At 35.4% G+C, this 21,678-nt stretch overlaps 1 protein-coding gene and 1 long non-coding RNA gene across 3 annotated transcripts in view; one reads left to right on the top strand and one right to left on the bottom strand.

Moving 5' to 3' along the window:
- The first annotated feature begins 3,239 nt into the window (after positions 1–3,239).
- On the top strand, positions 3,240–5,589 carry LOC111039751. The gene is made up of 2 exons (XR_002605134.1): positions 3,240–4,414; positions 4,804–5,589. It is a non-coding gene; the product is annotated as an uncharacterized LOC111039751 (long non-coding RNA).
- Positions 5,500–21,678, bottom strand: part of LOC111039750 (transcriptional activator cubitus interruptus) — a 37,775-nt gene continuing 21,596 nt past the window's right edge. Inside the window, exons 1-12 of one of the 2 annotated variants that reach the window (XM_022323359.1) lie at positions 15,243–15,508; positions 10,983–11,149; positions 10,131–10,513; positions 9,800–10,015; positions 9,395–9,544; positions 8,990–9,154; positions 8,395–8,673; positions 8,143–8,286; positions 7,752–8,042; positions 7,562–7,669; positions 7,292–7,480; positions 5,991–7,208 (exon numbers count right to left, since the gene is read on the bottom strand). In XM_022323359.1, the coding sequence (XP_022179051.1) occupies positions 5,991–7,208; positions 7,292–7,480; positions 7,562–7,669; positions 7,752–8,042; positions 8,143–8,286; positions 8,395–8,673; positions 8,990–9,154; positions 9,395–9,544; positions 9,800–10,015; positions 10,131–10,513; positions 10,983–11,022 (3,183 nt within the window). In that variant the 5' untranslated portion in view covers positions 11,023–11,149; positions 15,243–15,508. Of the gene's footprint in view, positions 7,209–7,291; positions 7,481–7,561; positions 7,670–7,751; positions 8,043–8,142; positions 8,287–8,394; positions 8,674–8,989; positions 9,155–9,394; positions 9,545–9,799; positions 10,016–10,130; positions 10,514–10,982; positions 11,150–15,242; positions 15,509–21,678 lie in introns of those variants that run through there. The other variant, XM_022323358.1, reaches the window with a different exon arrangement.

Genomic DNA, 21,678 nt, shown 5'->3' with positions numbered 1-21,678 from the left:
TACGTATGTTCTATAAAAATAGTATACAACAGAACAACGAGCTATGACTAATTGCTACAGTGTGCATAATGTGAAACGGGTGCTAACCAGTTAAAACAGACTTGTTGTATAAATTCTCTGTTGATTTTTACATTTTTTTTTATGAATTGTTTTTATAGGCTTGTAAGTTTTAACTTAACGTTTAGAACTCAATTATATGGAAAGATGTAATTATATGATAAAATAAATTACACCACAAAGAAGTACAATACAATTATTAAACTATAAAAAATGATGTTTGTTATGTGAATGAGTTGACCAAAAGCTAAAATAAAGTAACAAAATAACCAATAACATTTGAAGTCAAAGTAAGAAGAGTAATTAAAATAATTATAATTATATTCTATTAATCTATCTTCCAACTTTGTTCAAATTATATCCCATATTTAATTATTTTAGCGTGTAGCCAATTTAAAATCTCCTTTACTTTTTACTAATACGGTAACCCCACACTTAATTAGTATCGACGCATTTTCTTCGATCCGCTATACTATGATAATATAATAAAACACTTAGAATCAACATTTAATAACTCTTTACCACAATGAACTCAACAGTCGGATTTCGTTGTTCCAGTGACCCAAGATCGACAATCAAATCGAAGTAAATTAATTTATAAATCTACAATAAACAATTTGATTAATATTAGTCATTAGATGACATCAAATACTTAGTTTTAATGTGAACAATATACAAGGTTTTCTTATCAAAACTAATTAAATAAATTAAGTATAATAATTAAATCGTAAATAATAAATTTCATCAAACTCGATTTGGCTATCTATATAGGTAGTGTTAGTATTCACTTACATAGTGGTATTATAAATGTACTACCAACAGAGTTTCATATTCTGCTTATTGTATCTATTGACCAATAGATGGAGTAATTGCTAAAAATGAAGATAAATCCGAAGGTAAAGAATGGTTAGTATTTATTACACTCCAGTGTTTTAGTAAGATACCAGAAAAATGGACCCAGGTGTAGTTAAAAAGCCTAACCGAAACGCCGTGTTATCATAAAATATAACATTTTATATTAATTATGCTCTGCCGCTGTGTACTAAAACACATTATTTCTGTTTTCTGTTTTGTAATTAATAATTAATAGTCGCTGCACGCTACAAGCTACATTATTATGGTTTATAATAATTTTATTAAAGATAAATAAAGATTGCATAGGAACTAGGTCTGTTAACGTCGATAGGCATAATATACTAAACTGTGTTTGTTTATGAGATTGTTACTGTTTTTTTGGCCATTATTCTATTCTAAACGTCTTTAAACAACAAATAGTAGGTCACGCGTGCTAGAAGTTACTGTGAATTTACCTTCATGGTTGGTAGGTACATTGAAATGTGAAAAAATCTACGACAAAATAATATGCAATATGATTCATAAAATATACGAAAATAAAAACTAAGCGCAAACATTTTATCGATGCGATTCACTGAGCATTAATGTTACCACTTAAAACACTAATTGCCGCTAAGAATATCTAATGCTATTTTTTTTGAACTAAGTTAAACTTAAGTACATACAAACAGAACACAATACTATGTATTAATATTAACATTAATATTTCTGATGGATAATACTATCAAAATAGTTTAAATTACCGATGATATTAAAATTAAACATTTAGAAGTTATCATTTTTTCTGTAATTATCTAAGAAGTCATAAGATTATAATGACGACGTGTCTGAATGACTCTCTAATAAACACCAGTCTAACCATTAAATTCTTTAGCATGATATTTAATACTGAAAAAAAAGTCACAGTATATTATTTTTGTGTGTATATATCTAAACGTTTTTCAAATTAAACAGGTTATAAATGAAAACTTATATAATCAATTTATTATTACTGAATAATTGCGTCAATATAGTTGGACCACTTTAAGTAGAAGCTTTTGTTCTGCCAAAAATAATTGTCAAGCAGAAATAATGTATTTAATTGTTCTCCGTATTGGCTATTAAAGTCTCCATTCATTATCAACGGTAAAATATAAAAATCAGCTGAAGCTCCGTAATAATTGTATTTACAATGTAAACTATTGTAACTATAATCTTTTATTATAATATACAATTTTCATATTTAATAAGATATAATAATATATTTATTAATACATACCTAAAATATTATAAAAATCCAACAAAAAATTTTTAAATAAAATATAAATTAAAGTTTGATATTTTTCTACCATCTTACGAAAATCAGTATAAATCATATCAATTTACTAATTTCAAATATAATAGTATGAGTTCATGGAGCCAATTCAAGTGAAAATAGGTCCCCTAGTTTTATTTGATAGGCAATTTGTGTGCACTGTTCTGAATTTATTAATTTGTTTCAAAGTGTACGTTTGGTAGTGGAAAATGGAAATCTCAGTAAGTGTAAGAGAACGCTACACTGGCATTTTTTCCTTCATAAAAGTACATAATATTATACCAAATTTACACTCAGTAGTTTTAGTTTGTTTAACTTAAAAATTAAAGTGAATTGAACTATTATAAAACTTGATGTAAAGAACATTATCTGTATTTGTATGTGGGTTTTTTAATTTTTTACGAATATACTGTTTTTTTAAAGTGGGTTATGAGTATTTTCAATTCACGCTAATTAATAAGCAAAAAAATAATTATATTGTAATTATTATTTTTTTGAAAAAATACTGTTGTATTTCTTTACGTTTAACGCAATTTAAATTTATTAAAAAAAATTGTACTTCCTGCCTAGATCAGAGGATAAGATGGACCCAGAGTAATCATAGCTGACCGTTAGAGACTATCAGTATTGGGATTAGATATTTACTTTTTTATCTAGATAAAGATTAAGATAAAACGACAAAAATGTAACTAAAAAAAACCTAAAATTAAATACTTTTTTATATTGACAAAAACTGGTACTTTAAAAAAAAAATATATTAAAATCCAACATCTTGAGAGAACACCTTGTTACTGCCTGAATATGGTTATAGGCACAGATAATAGGTTTAAATTACAGTTTGTAATATACATAATTATTTGTGAAAAATATAAATCAATAATTCATTTTTAAAATTTAATTTTTAATACTTATAATGATATAATATTAAATAAAATAACACTTTGTATATTGTATGATGTTCAATATTATTAGTATAATTTATGCATAATATGAATTATTTATAATATAAAAATATTGTTATTTATACAAATGAACTCATTTATATAAATTTATCTAGTTAGAGGAATTTTTTTCTTCGATAAATTGCAACTATTTAGGTAAAATATAAAAAAAACTAAATATTTATGTAGATAAGTCTTAACATTGGGGACTACCTGCAATTGGACAGAAAGAAGTAGTTCTTTTTTTGGATGACCTTCATACATGAATATTTACTGAAGGTCAATAAGGTCAGCCAAATGCCAAACCATGTTCGAGAATTTGTATTTAAAGTTTCCAAACTAAAATGAATATCAACACACTAATTAAACAACTATGTAAGAGTTAAATAGCTGGCTCAGTGTTATGTACAGGCTGCAAATTGTTAGTTAACCTTGAACTACACCAATAGTTTTCTTTAAAATTGATAATAATTATTTTAAGATTTCAAATTTCAAATTACGTATCATATTGGTAAATACTTTCTAGTTTTGTGTGTGCCGATTCATGTTCGTGTTTGTATTTTTATTTTAGTTGAGCGTGTTTGTGCAGTGAGATACCGAAAATTTTGATATTGGTGTAGCTAAAATGCCTATCCAGAACGCCGTGTTCCCGTAATTTATTTTGCTTAACCTATTGGACATTGAAAGTGCAGCCTTGGTGAATGGTTATTTCAAAAAATCTAATACTTAAATATTATAGTAGTGTATTAAATTATAGCTTTAACGTGTATAGTTTCACGCAGTTATTTTCATTTTTAAGCAATCTATTTGTAATTGTTTACTATGCATTTAATAAGCATCAATTAAATAGTAGTATGGATAGTTGACGCTCAAGCAACTATAGTAAAATTATGAATACATTGTGTGTGGGAAAATGAATGCAATATTTAAATCAAGTTTTCTTAAGTACTGATATTATTTTATAAAATATAATCTTTTATAACACAATATAATATTTTATTTAATAGGTAACGGGACAACGGTCTTACATATATGATTAGACGGGCTGGTAAGTTTAATAAAGTGACTAGTGAAAACAAAACACGGAGGGGCTAGACATTGCATATGTTCGTGTTTTGGAATTTCTAAATATTATCCACATCATTTCTAGCATGTTCAAGAACAATGAATATGATTTGAGCTATTGCATTATGGATTAATAATGATACTTGAAAAAAAAAATATTTCTTTTTCGTTAAAGTCATATTTAAAAAATGGTATACTATAGGTAAGTTAATAAAAGTTAATTACTACTTATTAGTAGTAATAAAATTTAAAAAATAATATTAATAATTTATTGTGCTTAAGTTACAACTCATCACCTTTAATTAGTTAGTGAACACTGAACAGTGGTATAATATCGGTTAAGTAATATGTATAATGATCATTTTTGGCATTCTATAGAATACCTAGGAATTCTATATAATACCGAATTCAACAATTTGCCGTTAATACATACATAATACCTACATTATTTTAACTATTTTCCGGTTTATGAATGCAGTGTTGAATTCAGGGGACATAAATGTATAAATATGGATGGGATTACCCAACAGTGTTAATATATACCACTTTTATTTGTTGAAAAAATGTAACTGTTTTTATATATTTTCATAGTGCATTCATGTCAGACATTGCCATTGGCCATTTCCATTTTTTGGGTTACGGATAATATTAAACGCGTCTTGAATTCAACTCTGGCAGTGGGATAATGGGAAATTATCGGTCCGAAAAGGGATTCTTAATACATTATATTAAATCAAAGTTTTATTTTAAAAAAATTATTATTTTTTCTTAAGATTCCCTCGATAAATCGTTTCCCTTATAATAAATGTCCCATTCTCCTCTATGTGGACTATGCCTACATTTTATACTTGGGGAAACCACATTCATAAAACGCAGCACGTGCCATACCTCATGCAACATTAAGCAACATTAAGAAGTTTGATACTTTGATATAATATTGGTTTTCATTTAATGTGCTAAGGTGGTGAGGAAAACTTGAAATACCTAAATTATTGTAATTTGTACAATAATATTAACGTTACATAATGTACAAAATGTATACTAAATAAATGTATACTGTACACTGATTTTTATTAGTATATTCGTTAATATTGACAGATTACAAACTATGATTTATGTCATTTAAATGTAACATATATTATTTTTCCCCCTAAATCACCTTTTCACATGGTATACTTTAATAGCACCCCAAGTACCTACATACTCAATAGATCATGTACTTAAATATAGTGTTATCAGATGATAAAAGATGCAAACCGTCGAAAATATACTTCAAAAACATTCAAATGAGTATTAAATATAACTTTTTTTAATTTAAAAAAAATGTACCATCTTAAATCAAACATACAAGAAAGTTATGATTTCATTTTAACAAAAAAAAATAAATAGAAGTCTTAAAATGAAGATCACATTCATAACAATAAAAATTTTAAGTTTACTACATACTTACATTTAAATAAATAAAATTATGAATTTTAACATTTTCATTATGTACACAATTCAAATCCAACGGATTTATAATTTTTATTTTTTTATTTCAAAATTTAAATGATATAGAATAAATGCATTAGTTCAGAAATGCATTCATCATAAATCTAATAAAAATTTACCATTAATGACCAGTTTTCAGTAAAAAAAAAAACATAGAAAAATACAAATACAAATGATCAACACTTCACTGGAGGGGGAGGAGGGCACTTACAAAACACGCTAAAACCGAGTGGTAACTATAGTTTTAAATTCTATACAATAAATACTTAAGGTGGCGGTGGATGTGGTTATGATTCAGAAAACACGGTGGACATTTGGAAAAAGGTGTTCTCGTCGTAGAGCGAGCTCAACGACGTGGACATGTCTTTGAGCACCATGTTGTTGCTGCTGTCGAACTCTTGGGGCTCTGGTGCTGGCCGGAAGGTAGAGGATTCCTCCTCCATCGGACCCGTGGCCGCCGTCGTCCCGGTATCCTGTTTCCGGTCTAGATCCGTGTAGTACTGTTGTTGCTGTTGTTGCTGCTGTTGCTGATGGGTCTGCTGGCTCATCTGTTGATGGTGGTTTGGCCTCGAATAGCAGCCATTGAATTTTCCACCATTGTTTTGATGATAGCCACTGTTGTAGTAATTGCTGTTGTGCTGTTGGCCACACTGCTGTTGACCGCACTGATGGTTGTTGCAGCCACCATTGTAGTAGCTATGATTGTAAGACTGCATGCCATGTGAGGTGGCCGCTTGTCCCACAGCCGCGGCTTGTTGTCCTCCGTTGCCAGCGGCGGTCCTCTGGCACCTCTGGTACGCGTTCGGGGTGGCGCTGTTGTCGTCATAGTACCCGTTTTCGTTTCCTTGCCCGTGGAACTGTAGACCGTTATTGTTGCTGGTGTTGCTGTTATTGTTAATGTTGTTGTTATTGTTGTTGTTCAGCTGGTAGTGTTGATTGTTGTTGTTCTTCACTTGATGGTACTGCTGTCCGCTATTGTGCCGGAAGTTGGCATAATTGTGATTGTAGTTAACAAAGTCCTGGTTGGACGAATACGAGTACCGTCCACCGTTTTGTCTCTGTTGCATATTCGGCCCGAAATTAAAGTTGTTGTTGTTGTTGTTGTTGTTATTGGTGGTGGTGGTGGTGCCGAACAACATCGCAGGGTGGTTCGCCTGGTACGGTCTTTGGTTCTGGAATTGAGGGTTGTACGTCGAACCGGGTAATCCGTGTCCGTGACTCTGTTCCTGTCCCTGCCAGTTGACCGGTAAACTGTTGCTTCGCATGTTCCGGTAGCTGTTTGCCGGCGGTGCCTTGTTTATCCTATCATTCGGAATGGGTGACGGAACGACGGGGGCCACCGCATTCGTTAACGCTTGACCGTTTCCGGCACCATTGGTCGCGTCCTGGACAACAATAGGCGGAGTCAGCGTGGGAATGTGCTCCAGAGCGGATTCGGTGAGTTCGTCGATGGTCTTTTCCGCGTCGAACGCTCCGAGATCGTAATCTTCAATTTTTTCGCTTATCTGATAAATTTAAATAAACCATTTAATATAGCACTGTACCTAGGCAATATCATTTTGATTTTTAAAGAGTTTTATTGACTTACCATGTCCTTGATGACGTCGTCAAAATCGTCTGGTAAGACCATTTTACTCTCCAGCGATTCACCTTCACCGACCTCGTCGAGGTTGATGTTGGAGTTGGGATGATGTACGGTCCCAGCTTGCCGAGTTTGAGGTCTCGACATTTTGGCACTTTCTGGCAACTGCCTGCATTCTTCGTTATCGGTAAACGCCTGAAATCCGACATAAAGAAAAAATATTTTATAGACATCAATGAATAATTGACAGAGTCTGTTAAGTACAATGGCACATACATCGATATCAGGACCCAAGGCTGTGTTTGCTTGACTAGGGGAATAATCCACTGAAATCGGATCATATAGGGATGAGGCATTGCTTAACCTATGATGCTCGGAAGGGACCTAAAAAAATACAAAAGTTATACATCAAACATTTAAACAATGACACCCGAACTATTTTTCTTAGGTAAGTTAGTATGCGTACTTGACTGTTCCTGCGACTCAGGTCAGACTTCATGCTCCAGTAGTTACTAAATGTGCTTTCTCTCCGTATAGTGTCTTGATTAGACACCATTTTCATGTCAGTCAATTGCTTATTTAATTCTTGCATACCAGAAGTACTTCCATGTCCTGGACTCAAGTCGGGCATTGGCGACAACTCGTTGGCTGCGGCGTGCTTCAATCCAGCATGTGGCACAAACCGTCGCATCCTACGAACCATAGGCGCCGAAGTGACCATTCCAACTTCAGAGTGCATCGGAATAAAGTCGAATAACTATAAAAGTCAATAAAATGATTAACCATTTTCTTATAGCATGAAAAACTGAATTCGGCGCTACCGTTGCTATTGAATAAGATTTATAGTAAATACTCACGTCAGCATCATGTCCATCTTCGACCCAATTGTCGTCCAGAGCGTCTGCACTATGGTTGCTATCACTAATAGGCTCGTCGTGAAACATTCTATTACTGTACGGAACACTCATAGGACTGGGTTGCTGGCCAGGGGAATTTGTTTCCTACGGAAACGAAAAAGAGAACACAAATTATATAAATAAGTCAAACTAAAATTAAGCCAAATAGTCATTTTAAATTCGATTTATTTTAGGAATGCTATGGGTACGTACTTCAGATTTTATACTCGGACTAGACACGCTAACAGTTTTGGCACTCATCGGCATCTCATCGCTCCGATATGGTGACGCGTCATCGGCACCAGGTCCGTTGCCACTACCTCCCCCACCACCACCACTCCCTCCGCCGCGGCTGTTGTCACCATTTCCATTGCCCTTGTGTCGTTTATGGGCATAGAAATCAGCCCCATGAACCGTCTTGACGTGTTTACGCAAGGAACTAGGATCGGTGTAACGTTTTGTACATCCGGGAGCTTTACATATGTATGGTTTCTAAAAAAGACAGATTTGGACGTTAGTGCTATTTCAGCAAACGATGTTTAATAACCTATTCTCACCTATTCAATTTTCCCAACTGATTGCATACACACAAATTAAACATATTATATTACATACATTTTAAACATACAATTTCACCAAAACAAACTTTGAAATAGAAAAAGTATTATTTGTATATAGTATATTAAACAATATACATTACAATATACTATACTCAATAGTGATATTCCCCCCATTATAAGTAATACAATTTTAACTCATGTTATAAACATTGTATAGTTTGTTTATTTTAAATCAAAGTTACAATTACCTCGCTGGAATGAGTGCGGTTTTGATGTTTCGCTCTATCGGAAGCATTGCTAAAGGCCTTACTGCAACCAGGATGTTCACAAGTATAGGGCTTTTCGCCGGTATGAGATCTGAGATGAGTTTTTAGGTTTTCCAACCTCGAATAAGCTTTGGTGCAATTTTCGAACTGTAAAATTAAAATTAGCATAATTAATAATTCGGACATTGGTGTTAAACATAAAAAAATTATAAATGATCGAATCAGTATTTATCTTTGCTAATTGGTTATACATTTTTTGAATTAATTATTGAAGTATACCAATGTTTAGTTTTTTCATATTGTTATATGTATAAAACCCAAAGGCTACAATCATATTATACGATTTACTTATGCTAAAAAAACAAAACTTAGAGATAAATCAATTACCGTGCATTTGTGTGGTTTCTCTCCAGTATGCCTTCGCATATGTACCACAAGCATGTATTGGGCTTTGAATGGCTTCTCGGCTCTAGAACAATCTTGCCACTGGCATACAAATGACTTTTTGTTCGCCTGAATATGATCATTAACGATGTGCTGCAAAATACAAAAACATAATAATATTATAAAGTCATCGCATTATCATCATATAAAAGAAAAACGGTAAGCGTATTAGTATTCCGGTGTTGTTGTGTGGCTGGTGTTGAGTTATGCGGTGGAAATTAATTTGCTTCGAGCAATTATAGGTACATTTCAATGAATTTGTTGTCGGTGTACATATACAATATTAATAATTGTGGATTGAAAATAATATTGAAAGGTAATAAAGACAATAATAATTATAATATGTACCTGTACTAATACAGCCTGAGTCTGGTATTCTAAATTACAGTTCTTCCAGTGACAGTTTGTCTCAATGAAATCTGGTTCCCCTTTGAGGTCACTGATGGATTCTGGTGAGTTTTGTTTCGAGTCTTCGACGATCTTTTGAGAAGTCTTTTTCGAAGCCGATGTCGACTTCGATTTGGACCGTTCGTGTTTGATCTTGCACATGTCGTTGGCCAACATCTAATAACCATATGACACATTATATATAACACATACCATCCAACTTATAATAACGGACGACATGTTCGAAATAACGAGCTGTCGTGAATATGAACCGTGAATAGAAACTACTTGCCTGTGAACTGCAGTCCTGAGAGGGTACCGGTAACATGTGTATGTTGTACGAGGGATGGTGGGCGGAGGATGGCATGGCGGCGGCGTTATGCCATGGCAAGTGCAAACCACTGGCGGATCGCAACAACTGTTGGACTTGCGGCGATATGACGGACGGGTGGTGTTGCATGGTAAACGCCAGCGGGTTCAGGTGCCCATACGATCCAGACGTGCTCGAACTTCTAGAGCACGAGGCGCCGTACGCTGCGGCGGCCGAGTAAAGCGCGCTCGGCGATGACCTAATGCGGCCATGTAGCTCCAGGTCTGGGGACGGCGACACGGATAGTGCCCGTTTCTTGCCTTGACGCGAAAAGCTTTGTGCCAACGGGCTACACAGACCCGAACCTGTTGACCACGATTGACGAAGATTAACACAACAGTTATAAAATTATATACATACATTAGAGGACTACCCGTTAAAGAGGGGGGCTAGAAAAATTCAACTTAAAAGATAAAACTGAATTCATATGAAAATGTTCTTGAAAATTAAAAATAATATGCTTTTTTCAATATTATGAACTATGTAGTTGTTCAAATGGGGTTATCACTATTTATTATGATTATAATTTTATTGTATCGATTGTCTTCCTTTCACTATTTCATAACAAAAATAGCAAGGGATAAAGATGGAAATTTGAATAAATAAAGATAAATTGTGCAAATGTCAAATTTAATTACAATAATTTGTTACAATAATAAGCTATTAACGCGACGTCCAAACGTTAGTAACTATTCATAATTTAGAACCAATTTTGAGAAAATTACAATTATCGTTTAGCAATACATGTAATATCATTATGTTTATCATACTTACTCAAGGAACCGACTGTTGCGAACGACGAGCAGATATCCATACAGTTGAAACGAAGCGGATGAGGGAAATCGGCGGGATGGGGGTGCGGATGGTGTGGCGGCAGGACGCCACCCGCCCCCCTCCGAACTAAGTCACCTGATCCTCCGACTCCGCAACTGCCGACCAAGCTGTAAACAATCAAAATACACACATGGCTATAAATATACGTACATAATTATTATAATATATAGTATATCGGTAAATTATTATCACTGGTGCAGGGACCCAGACGGGCTGGTTACCGAATTGACTTACACCGTGTATAAACAGTTCGCTGAACAAAACCATAAACTTTGCAGGCCTCATAAAAAACTACACCTAATACGCAGCAAGAGTTGTATCTATTTGTGTGCTGGGTGGTTATTTAAAACCTATACGCATACAATATAATAATGTAATCGAAAAGCGCCGTTCAGTGAGCTTAAGGGGCAAAGACGTGCACGTACTAACTCGTAAAATATTTTAATTCTTGGTGCCAGTACCAAGTAAATCCCACTTTTATACTAATTATTACTATTGTTACTGACAGCTACGAGTTTGTCAAGAATGCCAATGAATGAAAAATAGATGTTGCCAATCAACTCTAAATTCAAGCACCGTCCGTGTTCAATAAAATGGAACAACTTATTAAATCAACCGCGCTTATAAACTCAGTGTGTATAATGTATATTATACTAAACGCAGTGATCCTATATATACAATACACAATGCGAATCGTTTGTTTATTGTTTTAAAATAAAGGAACACGAGGCGGACGATAAAGATTTTAAAAAATATTATCAAGAACACGGGAAAGTAATTAATTTCCCTCCATAAATAATAAAATTAAGGATTTAAAATTTTCAACGAATAATTAAGGATATACATCTTAATAGTGATAGAAAAACATATTGGCTTAATAATTATTATTACCTAAATATCGATCATTTAACTGCATACGTATAATATTATAATGCTTAGGTTGTATATTTATTTGCATTTTATATAGGTACATTTCTATTTTCATACATTATTTTTAACTGTTATTTATACTGTCGTTCGTTAATCTACTCGAATTTACTCCAGTTTTCAAGATAAAAATTGTTATCTCACATACTATCATAAGTCCATGGTACATCTTCCATTCGTTTTCGTGACAAAACAATATTGTCCAACTACTTTAATAATATTTTCTGCTTATTATATGAGTGGTTTTATTCGATTAGACCGTTGAAGGTATGGGAGTGAGGATATCTAAATGTATGTGAGCCGTGAAGGGGGAGCAAGGATATTATGGTGACAGGACGCAATGACGATTCGGAATGGTTGTCTGGTGACGGTTGGTGGCAGTAACTAAATATTATGTAGGAAGTCTTATGGTAAATCTCAAGCGGTGTTGTGGTCGTCGTCTGTTATGGCTCATCATCTCGGAGAGCGGATTCGTAAAAATAAAAACGAAAAACGAGAACCGACGCACAGTTGTTGTGTATCAAAAAACGTGTTCGGCGCTAAACGAATCGTGTCGGCTGACAACTTATATATATATATAACATCATGGATAATTCGAGAAGCAACAAGAGTGGCAGCAGAAGGAGCACTGACGGCGGTGCTGTAAAAATTCCCGGACAAGTCGGTGTTGTCCTTTTCGAAAAGAGAGTTTTATTTTAACGACGATAGCCGGGGCCATGTGCGGCGGCGGCGAGAGCGAGCTGTTGATTTACGACACTATTTTCAGATGTCGGCGGCGGTGGCGTATTATATACCTCTACATATAGATGAACATATTATATTATATGTATATATACCGATACACACTCGCACTTAAATGTATATACGATTGGCATCCTGTGAACTATTTCCGGGAGAGGCTTTTCATCATAATATTTTATTTATTTTCTCGCCCGTTCTTCGTCACGGCAGCAGAGTGCATAGCACGTTGCCAACTATACATATATATACACGATGTGCATAATGATTCTTTTATCGTCAATCAAGTAATATCCTAAGAAAATCCAAGAAATTCTAAATTTTAAGAACAAAAACTGATAGAATACCTATCAATGTTTTTAAAAGCATAAAAAAATAAAATTGAAAAATTGAAAAATTCTGAACACATTGGTTGGTGTAATTGGATTAAAGAAACACTCTTTATATAAGTGTGTGCACACTGCACATGTGTACATGACTTCGTCATATCAATTACTAAGATGAAGACGCGTTTTTTAGCGGAAGTAGCTTCCGTTTTGCTCATTTATGGCGCCGAGTGTCATTTTAAATTATAATGTAAATACAGTCGTTATATCGTCATAATATTACAAAAATAGTAGGTAGTAATTATATATCATTACTGTCGATAGTATGTATTGAAAGTTAAGTATAAACAGTACAATAATATTGCAACTCAAACTGTATAATGTAGTGCCCGCCGCCCGGACACCGGCTATTTAATCTTTCAATTACAATTCTTTAACGTTCAGAGTTCGTGACCATATAGTTTGGACGAACCATGGGTCATTACTCATTAATGCCGCTGCGTTATTCAAACACACGACTCATAATAATAATAGAGTAATGGTCGTTTATTATTATAAATCCTTAGCGTTATTTTTTCTTTCCCGTCGCATCCTCCTCTCACCTCATCGTTTCATGCCGATAAACGGCAGCAGCGACACTATACGATTATATTGTATTTATCATACAGTTTACAGCTCAGAGTTACCGACATGTTAATTTTTTCTTTCTTTCATGTTTTTTTTTTTACTGTATGGCGGCAAATTGAATAATCAAACAATCTAAAAAAACTAAAACTATTGGATACGAGAGACAAAAAAAAAATTCAAAGTAAAAAAAAAACCGCGCACAGTTTCCTCTTTATCATTGCACCGGACGACCGACGACAACGCATGATTGGTGGTGGCTTAGGCATGTGTTCAATTTGTTAGATCACAGATAAACATTTCGATATAATAATGCCAGTGATGGAATGCAACTGGCCGTGAATTTCTTAGAACCGAACAGCAGGACGTTGAATTTTGAATTCTCGCCGTCCTTTTTTTTTTTTTGTTTCCCCACCCCCATTCTGTCCTGCCATACAGATGTATTGAGACTTGTTCTCTCTCGACGTCCACATTATATTATTATTCTCCCTTTTTCCGAGTCTTTGTAGAAATATCTTTACCCTGTGAGAATTACACACTAAAAAAAATAATAATAATAAAATCAGGTGTACCTTCATTCAACAACTCGAATTTTGTAATATATATAGATATATAAATGTTTCTTCTTTAAGCACACGATATACGATTAGTATAGATGGGGACCGGTCAAATACTAAGGACGGGAATAAAATATTACATTTTATAGAGGGTTGGCGGTGACTCGCAGACTGACACATAATACTGCAGGAATTATTATTGTAACTTTCTTTACCGCAGCCAAGTTTCGTATGTGGCTGATGAAGCGCGAGAAACACGAAAAACTTGAAAATATATTTTATCACTCGCTCCTTGATGACGTTAAGAGTTAATAAAAACAGTAGTTTTGACGGCAGACATAATTCTGACAGCAGAACAACGCCGCTGTTGTCGTCGTTGGACGGTGTCCAGGCTTTATACGAGATATATTTATGATTACAATATATCTGCCGCAATTATAGTAGCGCTTTATTCGGGTCGACGAAAACAAATTTTAACATCCAAATAGGAAACTCAAAAATAAACAAGATCACTGATGAACCAGCTCATCGTCAATTTCTAAAATAGTTTCTGGCCATTATAATAATATTATTATATTTACATATCGCAGCTGATACTATGAAATTCTATAAGAAAGCGTTGTCCGAAACTCTTACAGAATGTCGACTGATCTGACACAGTCGCGTTTAGATGACTGCGGTAAGTGGTAACAGTGCGTATAATATTATTGTACGTACCAATTTTTAGCTCGATAACAACAGGTGCTTCGTGTAAACGTACTGCAACCACGGTAAAATACTATAATCTTGGTATAATAGATAAAATATTATGTACGATAATTAGTATATAGCCTGTACTGTATACGTACAGTGACCAAACCTACTATAGATGGCGAGCATTAAAATAATAGAGTATTTCATTTGAAGACTATCGCCTGCTGTGCCAATGACTTTTCCAGGCTCGCCTCTCCCCTGGCCGCTCCTATAAAAAAAACCTCCCCGAATCTCTGCATCCAGACACCCTCAAGACGTCTTTTGCGGCTACGAACCTGTGGGTGCATGGCGTAAGTCACTTTTTAGCTGTATAGACGGCGTCTGCAGTATACGTTCGTGGATCGTGTATTGCTATACTATAAAGGTGTACGATGAGGAGTGACGGTTGCCGCGGGTGAGCTCCTCGAGCGGCGGCGATCTCGCGAACTTGGGTACGGATGTGACTCGACGACGGCGGCGACGGCGACGGCGGCGACCAGGACGGGAGAACGACGAGCACGACGCGCACATCGCACCACAAAACCGAATCGTCGACTGAGGCAGCGCTCGCGCGCGGTTACCGCAGCCACGCCACGACGGACCACCCAAGTGTGCGACTACGATGCGGACCGGAGTGAGACGCGCGCGGTGACGTCACGACGACGCGGTGCACGGTGTAGGTAATATTATAATAACAATATTTATAACAATAATAATACCATCTCCTGATCTCCTGATCTCGTCAATATAACGTTTAGGTATCATCCTGCTTTCGAGTTATCAGTGAATTTGATTAGATAATATACGAGCAGTAGCGAGTAGACTCTGCGGCGTCTCCGGACTAATATACGTTTGTTACCGTAGCAATTGTCACCTCGTCAGTATCATTAAGTTATACTCATAGTCCGAGTATATAAAACTATTTGACTTATTCGTTGTAAAATGCTTGACAATTTTCTGACCAAAAAAAAATCTCCAAATTGGTACAAAAAATAATTTTCCAGTCTTGATATTTAATCAAGCCTTTGTGATCTGAGAAACTAAAAGGCACTGTGGACACATCAATCGAAGAATCTTGTTCTTGAAACAAAAAATATGATATTCTTATCGGCACTTTCTATGCTCAGGATGTTTTGCATTTATCTGACAATAATTGTCGTCACCCATTCTTTCTACATCGATATAGTTGTCAAGTTAAATAATAATACATCACCTGCAGGTTTTTATAATTATACGACGGGCTCTCGTTTGAATCACACTTGTTCACAAAATAATACTGGACCGCCTAACCTAACCTAATATTTCTTGTATTAAGTCAACGATTAAATAGAAAAATATTAAATAGTTTCATAGTCAATTACGTAGGTAGCAGTTCCTTTGTTAGGGTTCTTATTGGGGCTCTCAAAGAACTCAAGCTGCAGTTCGCTTAAGTTTGTGAGGCGCAACCTCACGAAAATGGTTGGCCAAATAATACAAATATTATGTTTATATTACGGTATAGACTATAGCAAAACTGTCACAAGAAAATCGGTTGCCGGTCATAGTTTCGTCTAAAATATAACATTATCATCAGCTAATTACTACACCTGCTGGACGTGTAGTACATTGTACACCATAATGCAATAACGTATGCAAGACGTATACCTCTGACGATACAATTGCGTAGGTACCAATATGATGTGTACGCAGCGCGACGTGTGTATCGCGTACAGCGGACAAAATGAAATTATCAACGCGGACGAACCAATCGCGAGAACGGGATCGATGCGGCGCGGCGGTGAGACTATAATATCATATATTATTTACGTGATATCGTTATTTATTTCGGTATAATTTTGTTTTCTCTCTCCTGCCCGCCCACCGCGTGTATTAAAGTATAATATCTAACCTACCCACATTGTATAGGTATTACCGGGTCTTTTTCTTTTCGGCGCGATCGCTGTATATATAATATGCAATTACATATTATGTACGCCGTGGTTCTCCCGGTCCAGCGTTTTTCCCTCCTACACCACGACCCGCGGAGACCCAGGGCATCGCCGCCGACTGCACGTTACATTATTATTATTATGTAGTTTTCGTCACGATTTTATTCGTATTTATTTTTTTTTTCGTCCGCTTTTCTCGTTTTACGACCAACAATGATTACACGCGCTTCGTACCTACATATATATATATATATATTATAATATATTCGTACACAATATTATGATACACGCGGCGTGTGTAAAGAGTAATGTCTTCATGAAGGCCGTCGTCGTCGAAGGGGGACGGGCCCGACACGCCGCCGCGTCGCCGCGGACTGCGGTGTAACGTACGCACACATAATATATATAATAAATATATATGTGTATAATTTATTATATTCTAATACAACGGCGATGGACGCGCCCCCCTCGAGCGCCGCGGTCCAACCACCTCCGCCATTAACGTTTTACACCGCGAGCGGGGTCGTCGGACGGGTTTAATATTTGTTTATTCGTTTCACCGTCATCGGGTCTTCGAAAAAAAAAGTTCAAAACATTTCAGGAAAAAAATTAGGGAGGCGTAGGTGGCGGTTTCTTTCTCGAAGGGGTCACTCGCACGCTGCAGACGTATATTGATATTACCTATATCCTATACTATATAGGTCGTTATTGCAGCCGCTGTTATTTGATCCCATTATACGCGTCGCCGATGAATCGGTCCAATTAAAGAGTGCGTGCACGTTATAATAATATCATCGTATTATTATTATTATTATTATTATTATAAAGACGGATAAAAAGTCGGTTCGCGCGCGTGCAGTGGAATACATGTAGGAGGCAGGTATAGCTAGGTATATACATATATACGAGCGCGATGATTTACAACTGGTCGGGCGATTTATCGCCGCCGAGTGCATATACTCGCGCGAGCGGGACGCATATATAATACAATACCGTTCGCTATATATAATAATATAATATATAATACAACATAATATTATTGTATCGTATATATTATTATTATTATACACTGCAGCAGTCACCTAGCCGTGTGTACGCGTATAGGTATAATTTTTTTTCCTCGTGAAATGTCAGCGCGGGCACGACGAAAAGAAAAAAAAAACCGCGCACGCATATTATCTCCATCGGGCGTAATTTACAATAATACGCGCGGGGTCAACATTTATATATTATACATGTGCAGTGTTGTACAGGTATTTATATATATATATATTATATGTGTGTATACGGATCTCCACTCCTACGTGGTGCCCTGATGATGAATAATGGAAGCACATAAGTCACTGTACTACTTAGGTATACGACGCGTACAATAAGACGTATTATTATATTATAGCCGTATACGAGTGTAACATATTACAGTATTATATCTATATATCTATAAAAATATATATGCGGACGAATAACGGCGATACACTATATAATACAACACAATATTATAATGTACGATACTAGCACGTGTACAGTAAACATATATGTATTGCACAGTAAGTTACCATTAACGTGATCACCGTGATGGTACAGGTCATTTTTTTAAATTATTATATTTAAAGTTTTCATTATTATAACACATTTCGTAGAACGTATTATTATTGTACCGAATGACCATTTAATATAAAATAAAGAAAAAATCTATATAATATGTTGGTGCTGTAATACAATAATTGTTTTGTATTGGATTTGTAACACATAAACATGCAATTATTCAAATGTAAAAAGTAATTACTAATTTTAAATTAAATATAAGTAGGTACTCTAAGAAAATGAAACACCATAAATATATGATCGAAAATGTCAGTACTTTGCACCGGAGTCTTCTCCCAAATGTCAATGTAAAAACTATGGAAGGTCCAGCATCCGAATTAGTAGGTACCTATATGTATACCGAGATACAAATTAACGTATAGACGTCTGCAAGTCTGCGTCGTACAATATATGGTACACAGATAACTGATAAGTCAGAAGTGCACAAAATATAAAAACATTAGAAACATAACGCAATCAGTTCCAATTTAAAGCTATACATGTGATTTTGATGATTTATATTATAACCATTATCACAGTGAATCTAATAATAAAAAATCGATTTACCTATCGAAAACACTAAACGATTTGGCTTGAGTTTTTATTTTTTGTTTCTAAAAAACAACGATCACATTGGTCGCAACTCACTGCAGGTACCTATATTCTATATATACACAGATATAATGTATAATGGTTTATGTTTTTGAGATGCAAGGAACGCTGATGAGACACTATATGTCTGTATGTACGTACTTGTATAGTTGTTATTGGATACGTGCGATGAACTTAAGGAAAAAAAAATTGTACTCTTCATACAACGCGCATGATCAGTTTTTAATCGAGGTCGTCGAATTTATTGTTGTAATAATATGTAAAATAATTAATATTAATGTACTCCATTTCACGATAATGATGATATAATATTATATTATTTCATAATGTAATGTAATGTTGTTACGAGTGCTGTCGTGTGCACAAGGTACGTCGTATACGCAGGGGGAGAGGGTTAATTAAAAATAATATGTACGGACGTATTACCTGTGGGCTGTACAGGCGAACAGTAGGTACACATTATATATTAAACTCGCGTTATATTGTATATGATCATTACGAGCATTAACGTGACACGTCTTAATTAACGCGCCACTATAATACGGTCCATTGTTGTAAAACGATTGCGGATGAGACGTCGCGGCGAGCAGAAGCGACTCTACACGTATATATATATACACACGATACATATTATGCAGCTACGACGGTGGCGGCGGCGGCGGCTGCAGCGGGAGGGGAACAAAAGAGAATCGTGAAAAACGTACATAATACGCTTGTGCATTATAGTACATAATATTATTATTATTATTATTATTATATGGGAACTCGAGCAGACGCATGTGTCTATAGGTATATAAATAATGCGTGTATAAAGTGTAGGTACACCGGTTGCGCGTGGTTAACGGGGCGACCGAGTGTGGGGGAGGAGTAAGGGTTAAGGGAGTCGTACGGCGGTAGTGAATATTGTAATAATAATAATAATAATAATATGGGAAACAAAATAATAAATTCCAAACGCGCTCTACAATGGTGACTTTATTTTAAGGCACTGCAGCGCACAATAATAATATATTATAATACGCACCGTGTCCGACGGAACTGCAGCTATATAGGTGTCTAGTGTCTACACTGTAATACGTCGTGTGTGCGTGTGACGAACGAGAGCATTTCAATGTAAATGACTATAATTTCTTACTGTTCACCTAATGATGATGATAGTAACAATAAAATACGTGCGACACGATAATTTACATAATATTTCAACGGGTTTGCCAGCGCCTTAACTAATTTCTACCTACCTATATGTAATGCCCGCAACTACCTATCTATATTATAATATGCCGCGTAAAAATTCTCGTTTGTTTGTTTGTGTGTTCGTCTCCCGAGCTCGCACAAGTGTGTGTGTGTGTGTGTGTGTGTGTGTGTGTGTTTGTTTGAAACATTCAAATCAGCTCGACTATTGTCACGCGCGCGCGTATAACGACCGTGTTTAAAAGACGACATTATATACACACGGAAAACGTGTCTATACAGGTAGACTCTAGACACACTCACACACATTGACACATCAGATACGACGTCGACGTGTATATTATAATAATATGTGTGTGTGTGTGTGTGTGTGTGTGTGTGTGTGTGTGTACGAGACGACTCTGTTACACTCCGTGAAACGCTGCTGCTGCCGCTGCTCGTTTCAATCCGAACGTATAATCGTCGCGTACGATAAAATAATATAAATTAAGTCATTCTTTTCGGTAAATACATACCACGAGAATGCCCCACCCCCTCCACAATCGACGTTTGTCTGCGCGTCGGAAAATGTCTATGATATTATTTAGCGTTTTCGTAAATTACAGTGGACGGCGGCGAGACGGTGCCGTAAACGGTATTTAATTACGCGCGAAAACCAGTTCTGTGCATTGGGGGCCATGATAACATAGGTATTATAATGTTATAACGACATCATTATATATATATATATATATGCATGTGTACATTATATGCTTAAATGTATCTAAACGTGCGCGTATAATTTATTTAACATACGATTATCCGAATTAATTTTTCTATCATAATTATTTTTTTAATCGGAAAATAATACATAGGGAAAGGTATCCCCTATATAATATAGGTAGATACCTACGCCGGTTTTGGGATGGAAGAATATTATTATTATTATTATTATTATAGCCACGACGGCAAGCAGCATTGTTATTATAATATTAAAATTTGGTGAGTTGTAGTCTTACGCGGATATCGTTCGCAGGCGTAGAGTTTTAAAAATACGTGTGGTATTATACGATGTAGGTATGTATAGATTATTTTTCGACGGTGAGCGGTAATAGACGGTAGTAGACGGAATATTATACTCTGTCGCTGGCGAGTGGGGGGAAGGACGAGGCGAACAAATGAAGTGATTATCTTGTAACATGATATATACTATTATTATAATATAACACGATGCGGGGGCAAAGGGGAATTACTCGTCGACCGTAGGACGAGAGGGTTGAGACGCGACGCGAATACCAATAACGATTGATATTCGTTAGCACTTAGTGTTCACACACACACACACACACTCACATACATAATATGCGTGTGTGTTTGTCTTATAGTAGTAGTAATAGTTGTAGTAGTTATATAGTAGTAGTCACGTCGTACACATACA

The sequence above is a fragment of the Myzus persicae genome, unplaced genomic scaffold, assembly GCF_001856785.1.
Source record: "Myzus persicae strain clone G006 unplaced genomic scaffold, MPER_G0061.0, whole genome shotgun sequence".
NCBI lineage: Eukaryota > Metazoa > Arthropoda > Insecta > Hemiptera > Aphididae > Myzus > Myzus persicae.
This window is presented reverse-complemented; position numbering and strand designations above follow the sequence as displayed.